The sequence below is a fragment of the Giraffa tippelskirchi genome, chromosome 3, assembly GCF_054371585.1.
Source record: "Giraffa tippelskirchi isolate mGirTip1 chromosome 3, T2T-mGirTip1v1.2.pri, whole genome shotgun sequence".
NCBI lineage: Eukaryota > Metazoa > Chordata > Mammalia > Artiodactyla > Giraffidae > Giraffa > Giraffa tippelskirchi.
The window spans coordinates 189,830,664-189,844,198 of NC_137277.1; the positions used below are offsets into that span (position 1 = coordinate 189,830,664).

The 13,535-nt window shown below is 49.0% G+C and overlaps 1 protein-coding gene and 1 non-coding gene across 6 annotated transcripts in view; both read left to right on the top strand.

Annotated features, from left to right (window-relative positions):
- Positions 1 to 13,535, top strand: part of UBR4 (ubiquitin protein ligase E3 component n-recognin 4) — a 132,923-nt gene that overhangs the window by 41,758 nt on the left and 77,630 nt on the right. For all 5 annotated transcript variants that reach the window (XM_081574939.1, XM_081574941.1, XM_081574943.1 and 2 more), the window contains exons 31-46: positions 237 to 337; positions 584 to 782; positions 1,441 to 1,629; positions 2,025 to 2,088; positions 3,873 to 4,064; positions 4,610 to 4,680; positions 4,768 to 4,915; positions 5,354 to 5,581; positions 6,150 to 6,320; positions 8,418 to 8,600; positions 9,439 to 9,597; positions 9,933 to 10,085; positions 10,538 to 10,765; positions 11,385 to 11,542; positions 12,480 to 12,651; positions 12,894 to 13,095. In XM_081574939.1, coding sequence (XP_081431065.1) covers positions 237 to 337; positions 584 to 782; positions 1,441 to 1,629; positions 2,025 to 2,088; positions 3,873 to 4,064; positions 4,610 to 4,680; positions 4,768 to 4,915; positions 5,354 to 5,581; positions 6,150 to 6,320; positions 8,418 to 8,600; positions 9,439 to 9,597; positions 9,933 to 10,085; positions 10,538 to 10,765; positions 11,385 to 11,542; positions 12,480 to 12,651; positions 12,894 to 13,095 — 2,618 coding nt within the window. The remainder of the gene's footprint in view (positions 1 to 236; positions 338 to 583; positions 783 to 1,440; positions 1,630 to 2,024; positions 2,089 to 3,872; positions 4,065 to 4,609; positions 4,681 to 4,767; positions 4,916 to 5,353; positions 5,582 to 6,149; positions 6,321 to 8,417; positions 8,601 to 9,438; positions 9,598 to 9,932; positions 10,086 to 10,537; positions 10,766 to 11,384; positions 11,543 to 12,479; positions 12,652 to 12,893; positions 13,096 to 13,535) is intronic.
- On the top strand, positions 8,047 to 8,120 carry TRNAE-UUC (transfer RNA glutamic acid (anticodon UUC)). Its single transcript has one exon. It is a non-coding gene; the product is annotated as a tRNA-Glu (tRNA).

Sequence of the window (13,535 nt, forward strand, 5' to 3'; positions counted from 1 at the left end):
GTTGTTCTCTCAGGAAATACAAAAGCATGCTTAGATGTTTGTACTTCCGGGAGGACTGGTTAATGCTGGCGCCTTGAGGTTTTTGGTGAAGGGGGTTGTTTTTGACTCACTGGCATTGTTGACTCACAGGTGACCAGTTCTCCTAGAGGGGATGAGATTGTGAAGAAATAGAAAAGGATGCTTTTTATGTGACACTTAACATGATTCTTCCATTTTTTTCCCCTCCTGCCTTTCAGTGGAGAACTCGTGCAGATCATGATGGCAACAGCCAATGAGAACCTCTCTGCTAAATTCTGTAACCGAGTGTTGAAATTCTTCACCAAACTCTTCCAGCTGAGTGAGTGACAGCTTTTAATAATCTTCTTAGGGGAACTTTGATATCCAGCCAATGACTGTGCCTATCTTCTGCCCGAGTGTAACTACAGCAGGAAAATGCTAAAAGTGGAGAGAATTCCTCAGAGAAAGTTTGGAAGGAAGTCGAAGGCTTGCTTGGAGCCTTTCCTCCTTCCCTGCCTCACAGTCTGGGCCTCTTCCCTCCCCCCGGCCCTCCTTCACTGACCGTCGCCTCTCGGTCTGTCCCCAGCTGAGAAGAGCCCTAACCCGAGCCTCCTGCATCTTTGTGGCTCCTTGGCACAGCTGGCTTGTGTGGAGCCTGCGCGTCTCCAGGCCTGGCTCACCCGCATGACTGCATCGCCCCCCAAAGATTCTGATCAGCTGGACGTGATCCAGGAGAACAGGCAGCTGCTGCAGTTGCTGACCACCTACATTGTCCGGGAAAACAGGTAGAGCGCCTGCGTTTATATCACGTGTTCTAACAGCCCCAGCAACAGGGTGAGAGCATTCGCAGCTGTGTTTCCTTCAGCCTCAGTCCTGAAGTATTTCCAGTGAACTCATAGCTCCCTCTCAGTAGACTCAAGGAATCAAGCACATCTCTCTGATTTTTCCTGGAGAAACTTCTGCAGTGGCTCTGCCTCTCAGTTGTAACACGTGTGAATGTTTTATGGCCTAGTAGCCCAAGTGCACAACTTGGCTTAGTGTGTATGATCATGCATTTAATGTTTAATTTTAAATGCCTCTTAGAAATTCTGCTAAGCTGCTAAGTCGCTTCAGTCGTGTCCGACTCTGTACGACCCCATAGACGGCAGCCCACGAGGCTCCGCCGTCCCTGGGATTCTCCAGGCAAGAATACCGGAGTGGGTTGCCATTTCCTTCTCCAGTGCATGAAAGGGAAAAGTGAAAGTGAAGTCGCTCAGTCGTATCCGACTCCTAGCGACCCCATGGACTGTAGCCTACCAGGCTCCTCCGTCCATGGGATTTTCCAGGCAAGAGTACTGGAGTGGGGTGCCATTGCCTTCTCCATTAGAAATTCTAAATTCTTACAAATTTAATACTTCTGATTCCTACTGAATACTTACCAGTGTGATGTTTCTTTTCTACCAGTCAAGTTGGAGAAGGTGTGTGTGCTGTGCTTTTGGGCACCTTGATCCCCATGGCAACAGAGATGCTGGCCAACGGTGATGGGACTGGTTTCCCTGAACTCATGGTTGTCATGGCTACCCTGGCTGGTGCAGGTCAAGGTGCTGGCCATCTTCAGCTTCATAATGCTGCTGTGGACTGGCTGAGTAGATGGTAAGAGGATGAAATGGGAGGATCGCATCTGTATGTTACACCATTGCTCTTGAGGGGGATAATTAATTGCAGGCCATTTTCTTTGTAGCTCAGTGAGTATAAAAGAAACTTGAAGCTCTGTCTTTTTATTGGGGGTTATTCACTGTAGATTTAATCTCTACTCTTTTATGAGTAGGGTTTCTTGTTCATTATCCCTAGGAGAAGTCTTGGAAAAGTGTACCAACTTTCCCTGATAGGAACAGAATCCCCTAATCGCTGATGACCCACATAATTTCCAAAGAATGCTTTTAGTTCACATTGTCTACAAATTGATGCGGGATACACGGAAATGCTTCCTTTCTTTGGTTCCTTGGATGATTTTGTGTCCCCCCCGCCCTACTTTTTTTATTTGGCAGCAAGAAATACCTGTCACAGAAGAACGTGGTTGAAAAACTGAATGCCAACGTGATGCATGGAAAGGTGAGGAAAGTGAGGAGTGACAGTGGTCCAGGAGCAGCGATCCCCGTCTTTGTGGCCAGGCGGATGGCCAGGCGGATGGCCAGGCGGAAGGGAGTCCCTCTGCTGTGGGTTTCCGTCCCCGGCCCCCCTGCAGAGGGAGGCCTAGAACCTCAAAGACCTCGAAGTGTGTCAGCGCCAAGTGCCTGCCCCTAGGCCTCTTCTCAGGGGCAAGAGGTGATCCGGAGGAAATGTTCTGCCAAACAAACATCCAGCAGAATCCTTCTGAAAGCAGTGAATTACTGCTATTTTTAGATCTTGATATTCTCTGGAAAATTGACTGCTGCTCCTGCATTGGAACTGGGTGCTCTGAGTGTTAAACATGGGTCACAGTTGACCTCCTCAGCTCCAGTCCAGACGCTAGAATTGTTTACTTTATCTGAAGGTTCAGGCCGCTGTGCTGAGAAAAAAGGTGGCAACTGGCAGAAATCTTGCATTCAAGCATTTTCTCCCTCTGCCCAACCTGTGAGCTTGTCAGTGGCTCACTTAAATGTTTTTCACTAATGGTTAAAAAAAAAATGATTATGGCAGGGAAAAAAGCCGATGAGAGCTTACTCATACTTTAATATAATCTTTTTATCTTTTTTCTTGAGGTGTAATTGACATAGAATATTAGTTTCAGGTTTACAACATAGTGATTTGATGTTTGTATATATTGCAAAATGATCACAGTAAGTCTAGTTAATATCCATCACCATACATAGTTAAATTTTTTTCTTTTAATGAGGACTTTTAAGACGAACTCTCTTGGCAACTTTCAGATATGCATACATTAGTATTAACTCTAGTCACCATGCTTGACATTTCATCTCCATGACTTACTCATTTCATAACTGGAAGTTTGTGTCTTTTGACTCACATCACCCACTTCACTGAACCACCCTTCTACTCCCTGCCTCTCCTACCACCACTCTGTTCTCTGTATCAGTCTAGTTTTTTCCTGAGTGATTTTTGTGTCTATTTCAACTTAATTTTCCTGGTTTACATTCTACTTCATTTTATAAGATATATATATATATATGTATGTATGTATGTATGTATGTATGTATTTAGCTGTGCTGGGTCCTTGTTGCTGCCTGGGCTTTCTCTCTCATTACTACAAGCAGGGACTACTCTCTAGTATCGGTGGCCTCTCTTGTTGTGGAACCTGGACTCTAGGGCGCAAGGGCTTCAGTAACTGCGGCTCCCAGGCTCTAGAGCACATGTTCAGTAGTTGTGGCCCACGGGCTTAATTTCTCCGTGGCTTGTGGGATCTTCCTGGATCAGGGATCAAACCCGTGTCTGCTGCGTTGGCAGGTGGATTCTTTACCACTGAGCCACCAAGGAAGCCCTATTTTATGATTTTTAAAGAGTTGTCTTTGTGCTTAAGAAGGGATGAATCATACTGATTCAGTACAGTTTCTTTTATTTTCAGTTTTTAAAGTTTTTAAATTTTTTGGTCATGCCATGCAGCTTATGGACTCTTAGTTCCCTGACCAGGGATCAGACCTGCACCCCTTGCATTGGAAGTGCTGAATCCTAACCACTGGCCCTCCAGGGAAGTCCCAGTGCAGTTTTTGACCAACTACATGTTGTTGTAGTGCTAAGAGCTAAGGAAATAGATAATTAAAACGTTATTTTTCTTCTCTGCTTTTTGTGCTGTTCCTTTGATCTTGAGCTTTATCAGAAAAAGCGAGAGAAAACACAATTTACATGCTAATGGAATATGGAGAACTGACGTTTCATGATGTGGTGGTCTTCTTTTATAGCACGTGATAGTCCTGGAGTGCACCTGCCATATTATGTCTTACTTGGCTGATGTCACCAATGCCCTGAGCCAGAGTAACGGTCAAGGCCCGAGTCACCTCTCCGTGGATGGGGAAGAGCGGGCGATCGAAGTGGACTCTGACTGGGTGGAGGAGCTGGCAGTGGAAGAGGAAGACTCCCAGGCCGAGGATTCAGTAAGTGAAGTAGCCACCACGGCCATGGCTGACCGGCAGTTGCAGAGCGCACACTAACAGGCCTTTGGCCTTCTCCTTTTTGGCCCCTGTGAGCTTCAGGACTCTTCCCAGTCCTTGTGCTTATTCATAGCTTTCATGACTAGTGCCGGGCTGATTTTCCAGGCCTGCAGAACAAGTTGTAGGACTCTAATCTCCTAGAGGAAGGACCCTTAAATAAGCCTGGGCCTTCTTCCATCTAGAGGCACTTGTCCTGCAGTTCCAACTGGTTTTTGCATCCAAAGTGAAGTTTCGGAGATGACTTTTTCAGGGGGGATGGTGTGAGCTGTGTTGTAGAGAAAGCATAAGGTTAATTTTTTTTCTTAGCCACAAGACCTTAAGGTCTCATCTGAAATTACATCACATTTATAGTCTGTAAGCTCTCTCCAACTGGAATAGGTTTCTACTAGTCATTTATGAAGTCAATGGTTTATTTTCCGTAGAGTGTGTTTTTGTGGGTGCCTGTGTGGAAGGATGTATTTCTGATAAAAGATTTATTATCTTTGAAGGATGAAGATTCCCTTTGCAATAAACTGTGCACTTTTACCATCACTCAGAAAGAATTCATGAACCAGCATTGGTAAGAGTTTTTCATTTTAGGTGGGGCTTTCCAGGCCGTTGAATTTTGGGACTTCTGAGCTCATTGCCTGGTTCTTATTCTTTGTAGGTACCACTGTCACACCTGCAAAATGGTTGATGGGGTGGGTGTGTGCACAGTATGTGCCAAGGTGTGCCACAAGGATCATGAGATTTCCTATGCCAAATATGGATCCTTCTTCTGCGACTGTGGAGCTAAAGAAGATGGCAGCTGTTTGGTGAGAAATTAGAACATTCTGTTGGCTCTAAAGGGTGACTTGTTAGTAATACAGATGTGTAAGCCAAACTGGGAACGTCCCACGTCACCTTCATGGTGTCCTGGGTCTAGGACTGAGTTCTGATTTTGTCAGTGATCAGTTGTACAGTCATGGCCTAAACACTTCACTTAGAATAGTAGAACTTGCAGTATCCTTAGAGATCTTGCAATTTTTTGAAAGACCCTACCCCCACCCCAATTTTACGACCTGTCGTTATGAGTGGGTAAAGTATTAGCTGTTAGGTGAACACCACGAAGGTTAGAGTTCAGGCTCTTGGATGTTCTTTAAATGGTTAGCCAGTCTCCCCTTTGAGTCAGATTTTTCCCCCGAGGTCTGAGGCAGTATTTCATCTGTGCTTATGGCAAGAAACTGGGGGCCTCTGACATTTCCTGTCCCTAGGCTTTGGTGAAGCGAACTCCCAGCAGTGGCATGAGCTCCACCATGAAGGAGTCAGCATTTCAGAGTGAACCCAGGGTTGCAGAGAGTCTCGTGCGCCACACCAGCACCTCCCCGGCCGACAAGGCCAAGGTCACCATCAGCGACGGAAAGGTTGCTGACGAAGAGAAGCCCAAGAAGAGCAGCCTGTGCCGCACCGTGGAGGGCTGCCGGGAGGAGCTGCAGAACCAGGTGGGCCCCGGCGGCGCACAGTACAGGGGAGCGGAGTGCGGGGCCTGGCCCACCGCGCTCCTTCCGATCCACCCGTCGTTGGATTGTCCTCCAAGGGTCCCTATTTCCATCACGTGACTAGGAGTCTGTGTGTTGTCAATCACTGCTTCACAGGGAGTCTGTGACTGAGGCGTGTTTGGGGGTTTGTGTGGCGCTCTGGGGCACCCTTTCTGGATGCGGGCCCCTCATCTGCAGCACAGAGCACGGAGAGCGGAGGGTGGTTGTTGGGTGGGCGTCGTCTCGGTCTCCCAAGTGGTGCGTGATTGGACGCGCTCGAGAGGCCTCACTGTGCGCGGTGGGGGTGTGGAAGCAGTGTGGATCAGCGTGGGGTCCCTGGTTTAGGGACCCAGTTGCGTGCTGACTGGAATCAGATCCAGTGCTCGGACAAAGAGTGAAGTGAGGGCTGGAACACATACTTGGAGTGAGGAAGCTGGTCTCGGGGTTCTGTAGCTCGTTACTGGCAAGATGATGATGAGTGTGATCCGTTCTTTTTCTTTTTTTTTCACTTGTGTATTTGGATTTTTCTCAGGCCAATTTCTCCTTCGCTCCTCTCGTGTTAGACATGCTCAGTTTCCTCATGGATGCCATTCAGACCAACTTCCAGCAGGCGTCCGCGGTGGGGAGTAGCAGCCGGGCCCAGCAGGCCCTCCGGGAGCTGCACACGGTGGACAAGGCGGTTGAGATGACAGACCAGCTGATGGTGAGTGGTCAGGGCCAGGGGGCAGGGGCACGTGGGAGCCAGCACATCCACTGGGAAGCCAAAGGGCGCTTGATACTCTGAGATGCATCCTTAGAAAGTCACCCGTGGGCGTTCAGAACGTAGACTGTAAGAAACCGTGACACCCAGTGCGAAAATAGCACGTGAGGTGTGTCTTCTAACAAAGGGAATTGGAGGTCACTTGGACCAACAGCGAGTAAGTCTCTTTTTCGGTTCATGTAAATATGTGAACCCCTGTCTGTGAGGAGTGACATTTGGGGGCAATTTTAAAAACTAGGAATGTCTCCTGTATGTAAAATAGAAGACCTCCTGTCTTATCTTCTCTCCCAAGGTTCTCACTGCATGCGGAAGTAGTGCTTGCCCTCTCTGGCTCAGAGCCTTTTAAAACTAGGAATGTCTCCTGTATGTAAAATAGAAGACCTCCTGTCTTCTCTTCTCTCCCAAGGCTCTCATTGCATGCGGAAGTAGTGCTGCCCTCTCTGGCTCAGAGCCTTTAAAAACTAGGAATGTCTCCTGTATGTAAAATAGAAGACCCCCTGTCTTCTCTTCTCTCCCAAGGCTCTCACTGCATGCGGAAGTAGTGCTGCCCTCTCTGGCTCAGAGCCTTTTAAAACTAGGAATGTCTCCTGTATGTAAAATAGAAGACCCCCTGTCTTCTCTTCTCCCCCAAGGTTCTCATTGCATATGCAGAGGTAGTGCTTGCCCTCTCTGGCTCAGAGCCTTTTAAAACTAGGAATGTCTCCTGTATGTAAAATAGAAGACCTCCTGTCTTATCTTCTCTCCCAAGGTTCTCATTCCATGCAGAGGTAGTGCTTGCCCTCTCTGGCTCAGAGCCTTTTAGGTAGTCTTCCTTTAGTTCTTGCTGTGACGTGGGTGCTAAGTTCTAAGTCGTTGTCCACTGTACAGCTGCTGCCCAGCATTGACTGTAGGACTCCTGGAGTGGTCTGCTTGGCCTCTTGAGCAGCTGTGTAAAATAAAATAGTAGGACTTCTCTGGTGGTCCAGGGGTTAAGAACCTGCCTGCCAAGGCAGGGAATGTGGCTCTGATGCCTGGTCCGGGAACTGAGGTCCCCCATGTGGGAGCAGCTAAGCCCGTGTGCTAGATTACTGAAGCCTGCAAGCCTAGAGCCCGTGGTCCAGAGCAGGAGAAGCCCGGGTGCTGCAACAGGAAGTAGCCCCTGTTCACCACACCTGGAGAAAGCCTGTGTGCGGCAGAGAGGGTCCAGAGCAGCCAGAGTTAACAAAACAGGAGAAAGGAAACTGTCATCACTTCCGGAGGACAGAATGAAAATGAGTGAGGTGCGCTGACAGAGCTCACAAGGTGGCTGCTTTTGGGGGACACACACCACGTGGTAGTGCACACACGGACACACACAGACCTTCTGACAGTGTACTGGGAATCAGGCACCGTTGGGGATTCCCTAGGGTTCCAGTCGTTCGGACTCTGCGCTTCCACTGCAGGGGGCCTGCGTGTAATCCCTGGTCAGGGAACTAAGATCCTGCAATGGCCAGCCTCCCGCCCCTAAAAATCAGTCACAGCTTTAGAGCAGTGGTTTTAGACTTGGAGATGTTAAAGATGAAGCTAGAAAAATACTGGGATGGTGTCGGTGATCCATAAGGTTGCTGACTTTTAATTTTATTGGGGTAAATCAATGGGAAAAAACATTATCATCATTATCATTTTATTTTTTGAAAGGACATTTTGGGGATTCCATGGTGGTCCAGTGGTTAGGATTCAGTGCTTTCATTGCTGAGGGCCCAGGTTCGATCCCTGGTTGGGAAACCGAGATCCCACAAGCCGTGTGGCATGGCCTAAAAAGAAAGACGGGGGTGCTTTTTAACACTTGAGAAAAAAAGCGATACTTATATTAATTTAATTCTGTACAGCATTTACTGCATTGTCCTTATTGGACTGACAGTAATTTTGATGAATTAACTGTCCCTGGATTAGAGATTGGAAACCATTGCTCTTGAGACACTAAATTGTACGGTATTTCAGTCATACGAACAGTGTGTGTATGAAACACTTGATCTTTTTTGCCTTATTACTGCCTATTCTCTCTGCGTCCGTCTTTGCCAGGTTCCCACGTTAGGCTCCCAGGAAGGTGCCTTTGAGAATGTTCGGATGAATTACAGCGGAGACCAGGGTCAGACCATCCGACAGCTGATCAGCGCCCATGTGCTCAGGAGGGTGGCTATGTGTGTGCTCTCCTCCCCGCACGGGCGCCGCCAGCATTTGGCTGTCAGCCACGAGAAAGGCAAGGTGGGTCCTCCAATCCCTTCCCTCTCATTTGAGGTCAGGTTTGTCTTAGGTGCTGAGCAGAAGACATTAGGGGGCAACACTCAGGTTGGCCCACTAGGAAAATGTCTGTTTTTCTGAATTCTAGCAAAGCTCTGGGGACAGATCTCAGCAAGCTTTTCTGTTGGAACTCTGAGTTACTTTATTAGACTTAGAACCAGTATGAGTCAATTCCCACTCTGTGATTCAAACCCCTAGGTGAAGGTAATGACTGGAGGTTTCCTAGGGCAGTGTGGCTTGCAGTCTTTCTCAGATTAGCCACTCTGGAGGACACAGTGGAGAGAGAAGAGTCTTCCTAGGAGGGCTCAGTGGTCCTTATTTAGTTCTTCCCTGCGATCCCAGCCCTCTTGAAGACCCAAGAAAGTTTATGGAATTTTATAGAACAGGAGAAGTTAGAGGAGAGTGTTTTAACTCAAGCTTTTCTGTTTTCTGGCTTCTTCATTTGTTTTATCTTTACATTAAGGGAAAAAGAAACTAGAGATAAATGTAGCTCTGACATACTTTCAAAAACATTTTCATAGAAAAGTGAGAAGGGACAGTAGTACACAGAAATTGTTTAAATCTTTTACGAGCAAATTACATGAAGTTGGTTTCTTTCGTCACCTCTAGAAAGAAGAAATGGCAAGCACTCCACCCTCTGCGCCGGAGAACACAGAGGCTCATACTGGCCTTGGGTTTTTGGGGAGACTTGCTCACAAAAACAGCCTCCAGACCAGTAGCTCTAGTGAAGGGGCTTTTGTCGTTGCCGGTGTTCTCTGGGAGGAAGAGGGTTGAGAATTAATTGGTAATTATCTCCTGGCAGATCACTGTCCTCCAGCTCTCAGCTCTCCTGAAGCAAGCAGATTCCAGCAAAAGGAAGCTAACTCTGACACGCCTGGCTTCTGCTCCAGTGCCCTTCACTGTGCTGAGCCTCACGGGGAATCCTTGCAAGGAGGACTATTTGGCCGTTTGTGGGCTGAAGGTAATCCTGATCCAGTTTGGTTCTGTTGAGCTATGGGTCACTGTGACCTTCTCTCCCGTTCTTAGCTCCACTTTCTCTTACTCGTTGTTGAGACTGGAGCTTAAAAGCCACTGGGAACACGAAAGAACTCTGAATTTCTTCCACGTCTTCGGATAGCTCTTCTATTGGAAATAAGCTTTGTGTGTTCTTGACACCTGAACGTGTTCCTCGACAGCCTGAGTACTGTCTGGAGGCGGGGAAGGCCGGGGAGGAGAAGGCAGCATTAAGTCTCTGAAATGGACTAGCCTACTTTGCAGATTATCTCTTAACCGTTCTGTCCCCTCACCCGTGTCCAGGACTGCCACGTGTTGACCTTCAGTAGCTCAGGCTCGGTTTCGGATCACTTGGTTTTGCACCCCCAGTTGGCCACAGGGAACTTCATCATCAAAGCCGTGTGGTTACCTGGTTCACAGACCGAGCTAGCGATCGTCACTGCAGACTTTGTCAAGGTACAGGTGCAGCTCTTTGATTGTATGGTCCTACGGTGGTTTTGCTTTTAAATTCAGAGTGCCTGATCTCCATTATGTGTGCTAGCTTCTTTTAGAAATTAAAAATAAAAAACCCTACCATTTTGTTACCTTCTGTCCTGTTGCTGAGCAGGAGCTATCCACGCGTAGGTAACAGAGGACTGATTCTGATTCAGCCCCTCCTGTACCCAGCGCACCGCTCTTAACTGCTCTTCTTGGTGTAGAATTTGCTGATGTGTCTCCTCCACTCATTCCTTAAGAGAGATGGAAAGAGACTTTATCTTTGTGTGCTCAGTGCCTAGCACTGACGGCTGTGTGCTGAGTGGAAGAGAGCCCTTCCTCAACAGTGCTGCTCCCTGGGTGCACCGGGAGGATTTGGGCCTGGGGCTGAGATAGACCTCCTTGATTTGATCCCTCTTCCTTCTCTCCTGCAGATTTATGACCTGTCGGTGGATGCCTTGAGTCCAACCTTCTACTTTCTCCTGCCCAGCTCAAAGATAAGAGATGTTACCTTCCTCTTCAACGAAGAGGGGAAGAACATCATTGTTATCATGTCCTCGGCGGGGTACATCTATACACAGCTCATGGAGGAGGCCAGCAGTGCCCAGCAAGGACCCTTCTACGTCACCAACGTGCTGGAAGTCAACCACGAGGACCTGAAGGTTAGAGCACACGGCTTCCTTCTGGGCCGGGTTCATCAGCTTACCAGCTGTTTCATTATTTCTCTTTTAACTTTTTACATGACAGCAAAACTCTAGTTCTTAAGGATTAAACTCTAAGTTCCTTTATTCTCATAGTATTTTTAAGATTTACCACAGGGATCTCATGCTTAGAGAATGAGAGCCCTTAATCATGGTCTAAAATGAATGACCAGGGACTTCCCTGGTGATCCAGTGGTTGGGAATCCACCTGCCGATGCAGAGGCCATGGGTTTGATCCCTGGCCTGGAAAGATTCCACATGCCATGGGGCAGCCAAGCCCACGAGCCGCAGTACTGAGCCTGCTGCTGCAGCTGCTGAAGCCCGAGCGCCTAGAGCCTTGCTCTGCAGCGAGAGAAGGCCGTGCAGTGAGACCCTCACACTGCAGCTAGAGCGTAGCCCACATTCGCCGCAGTTAGAAACAGCTTGCGTGCATCATCGAAGACCCAGCACAGCCAGAAATAGAGAAAAGCACCTGAATACAGTAAAAAACAAATAAATAAACTGGATGACCGGCCACAGTGACAGGCAGTGCCCAGGCGGCCTGAGCGCTTCATGAGAACGTGTGTCTCTGTTGTGACAGGACAGTAACAGCCAGGTGGCCGGTGGCGGCGTGTCCGTGTATTACTCACACGTGCTGCAGATGCTGTTCTTCAGCTACTGTCAAGGCAGGTCATTTGCAGCCACCATCAGTAGGACGACGCTGGAGGTGTTGCAGCTCTTCTCCATCAACATCAAAAGGTGGGGCTGAGCACTTAACCTTGAACTTCCACAGCGCCCCGTGTTCAACAGGGGAGCTCCGCACCCTCCCGGGGACTCTCCCTTCCCCGTCTCGTATCTCTAAACTAGGCAGCACCCGGTGTTGGTACGTTGGCCAGTCTGCGTGGTTTGTCCCCCCCAGGCTGTTAGAGGTAGTTTGAGGGGGCCGCTGTCACTCAGAAGGAAAAGCTATAGTCAAGGTAGCAAATGTGATTTTAATTTGATGAGAGAGTTTTCAGAAGGGAATGTCAGTTTCTTTCTTCTAGACATTCCTGCTGCTAAGAAGCCCTTGAAGTTTCCCTCCTGGTTGGGGTGGGGGTAGGGGGGGTTGATCAGTAAATAGAACGTGGTGTCAGCACATGGGGCATGGTGGGAGTTTGGGGAGGCGGGAGCTGCCATCCGGCTTCCAGAAGATAGGGGTGTATGAGGTAAGGGGTGTTTTGTTTAAGGAGAAGGCAGAAAAGGTTTAAGGTTTCTTCCCCTCTTTCTTTTCTGCCACTGAAAAGCCCTTACAGCACTTTCTCTCTGCCCTCTATTTTGTGAGTCAGCTGGTTTGGGGTGAAATAAAATGGATACCATTCATTCATAGCTTGATGTGCTTGGAAATTCTTAAAAGGACAACGGGTTGTTAGCCTTTGGCACCTCCGTGGGCCTATGCAGTTGATAGCCTTAGGCACATAGGGTCACTGATTCCCCCAGACGGGGGAGAGCCTAAAGCAGGACTCCCGCTGGGGGCGCGTGTTGTGTGTGAGACTGTGCATGTGGTCCAGAGGAAAACGGAGACTCATGGTAATTGGAGTCCTTGGGTGGGTGTATTTCTCTGGGAGTCCAGTAGGCAATGAGGATGTCCTTCAGGTCATCAGAAGAGCTGTTAGATGGTGAGTGGCACCCTGACTGTGGCCACCTCTGTCGTCTGCAGCTCCAATGGTGGCAGTAAGGCGTCCCCTGCCCTGTGTCAGTGGTCCGAGGTGATGAACCACCCTGGCCTGCTGTGCTGCGTCCAGCAGACGACAGGTGTGCCCCTGGTGGTCATGGTGAAGCCAGACACTTTTCTCATCCAGGAGATCAAGACTCTCCCTGCCAAAGCAAAGGTGAGTGCACGTCCCCATCACTGAGTGGGCCGTGACCCTGGCCTGTGTTTGGGTTTGTGTACCCTGTCACTGCCCCAGCTCTTGTGACGGAGGCCGATAGAAGAAGCTGCTCCTAGACGCCTTTTCTTCGCTGGCCTTGTGCACTCCCTCCGTTGACCACGAAACCAATGGCTTCTCTGCCTGTTTGTGTAGGTCCTGCTCCGTAGGTGTGGGAACTAACACGCCCCGTCCCCTCCTCCTAGATCCAGGACATGGTGGCCATCAGGCACACGGCCTGCAACGAGCAGCAGCGGACGACGATGATCCTGCTGTGTGAGGACGGCAGCCTGCGCATCTACATGGCCAACGTGGAGAACACCTCCTACTGGCTGCAGCCCTCCCTGCAGCCCAGCAGCGTCATCAGCATCATGAAGCCTGTTCGCAAGCGCAAAACAGCCACCATCAGTAAGGCCCCACCTCAGAAGACTGCCCGGGGAGGGGACTCGGAGGAGACAGTCATAGATACCCGTGGAAAAACGGGGACTGGGCCTTCCCTGGTGTTCAGTGGTTAACATCCTGCAGTTCCAGTGCAGGGCGTGTGAGTTCAGGCTCTGGTCGGCTAACTAAGATCTCAAATGCTTTGTGGCACAACAAAAGAAAGAAATGGGGACTGTGTTGCTTGTGTGGCTTCTAAAAGTAGAGATTGTGCTAGCTAGCTCCCCAGAAGCAGAGTCAAGGTTCCTGCAGCTATCCCCTTTCTGTTTAGGGCAAACATCTGTTGGCTCTCCTCTATAGATAGTAGTCCCTAGGTGCCCAGGAAAGAAGGCTTTCTTGGATCTGGTTTGAGATAGTTTTCTCTGGGTTTAGGGAAAGTGGCTTGCCTGATGCAGCGGGCAGGACGGAAC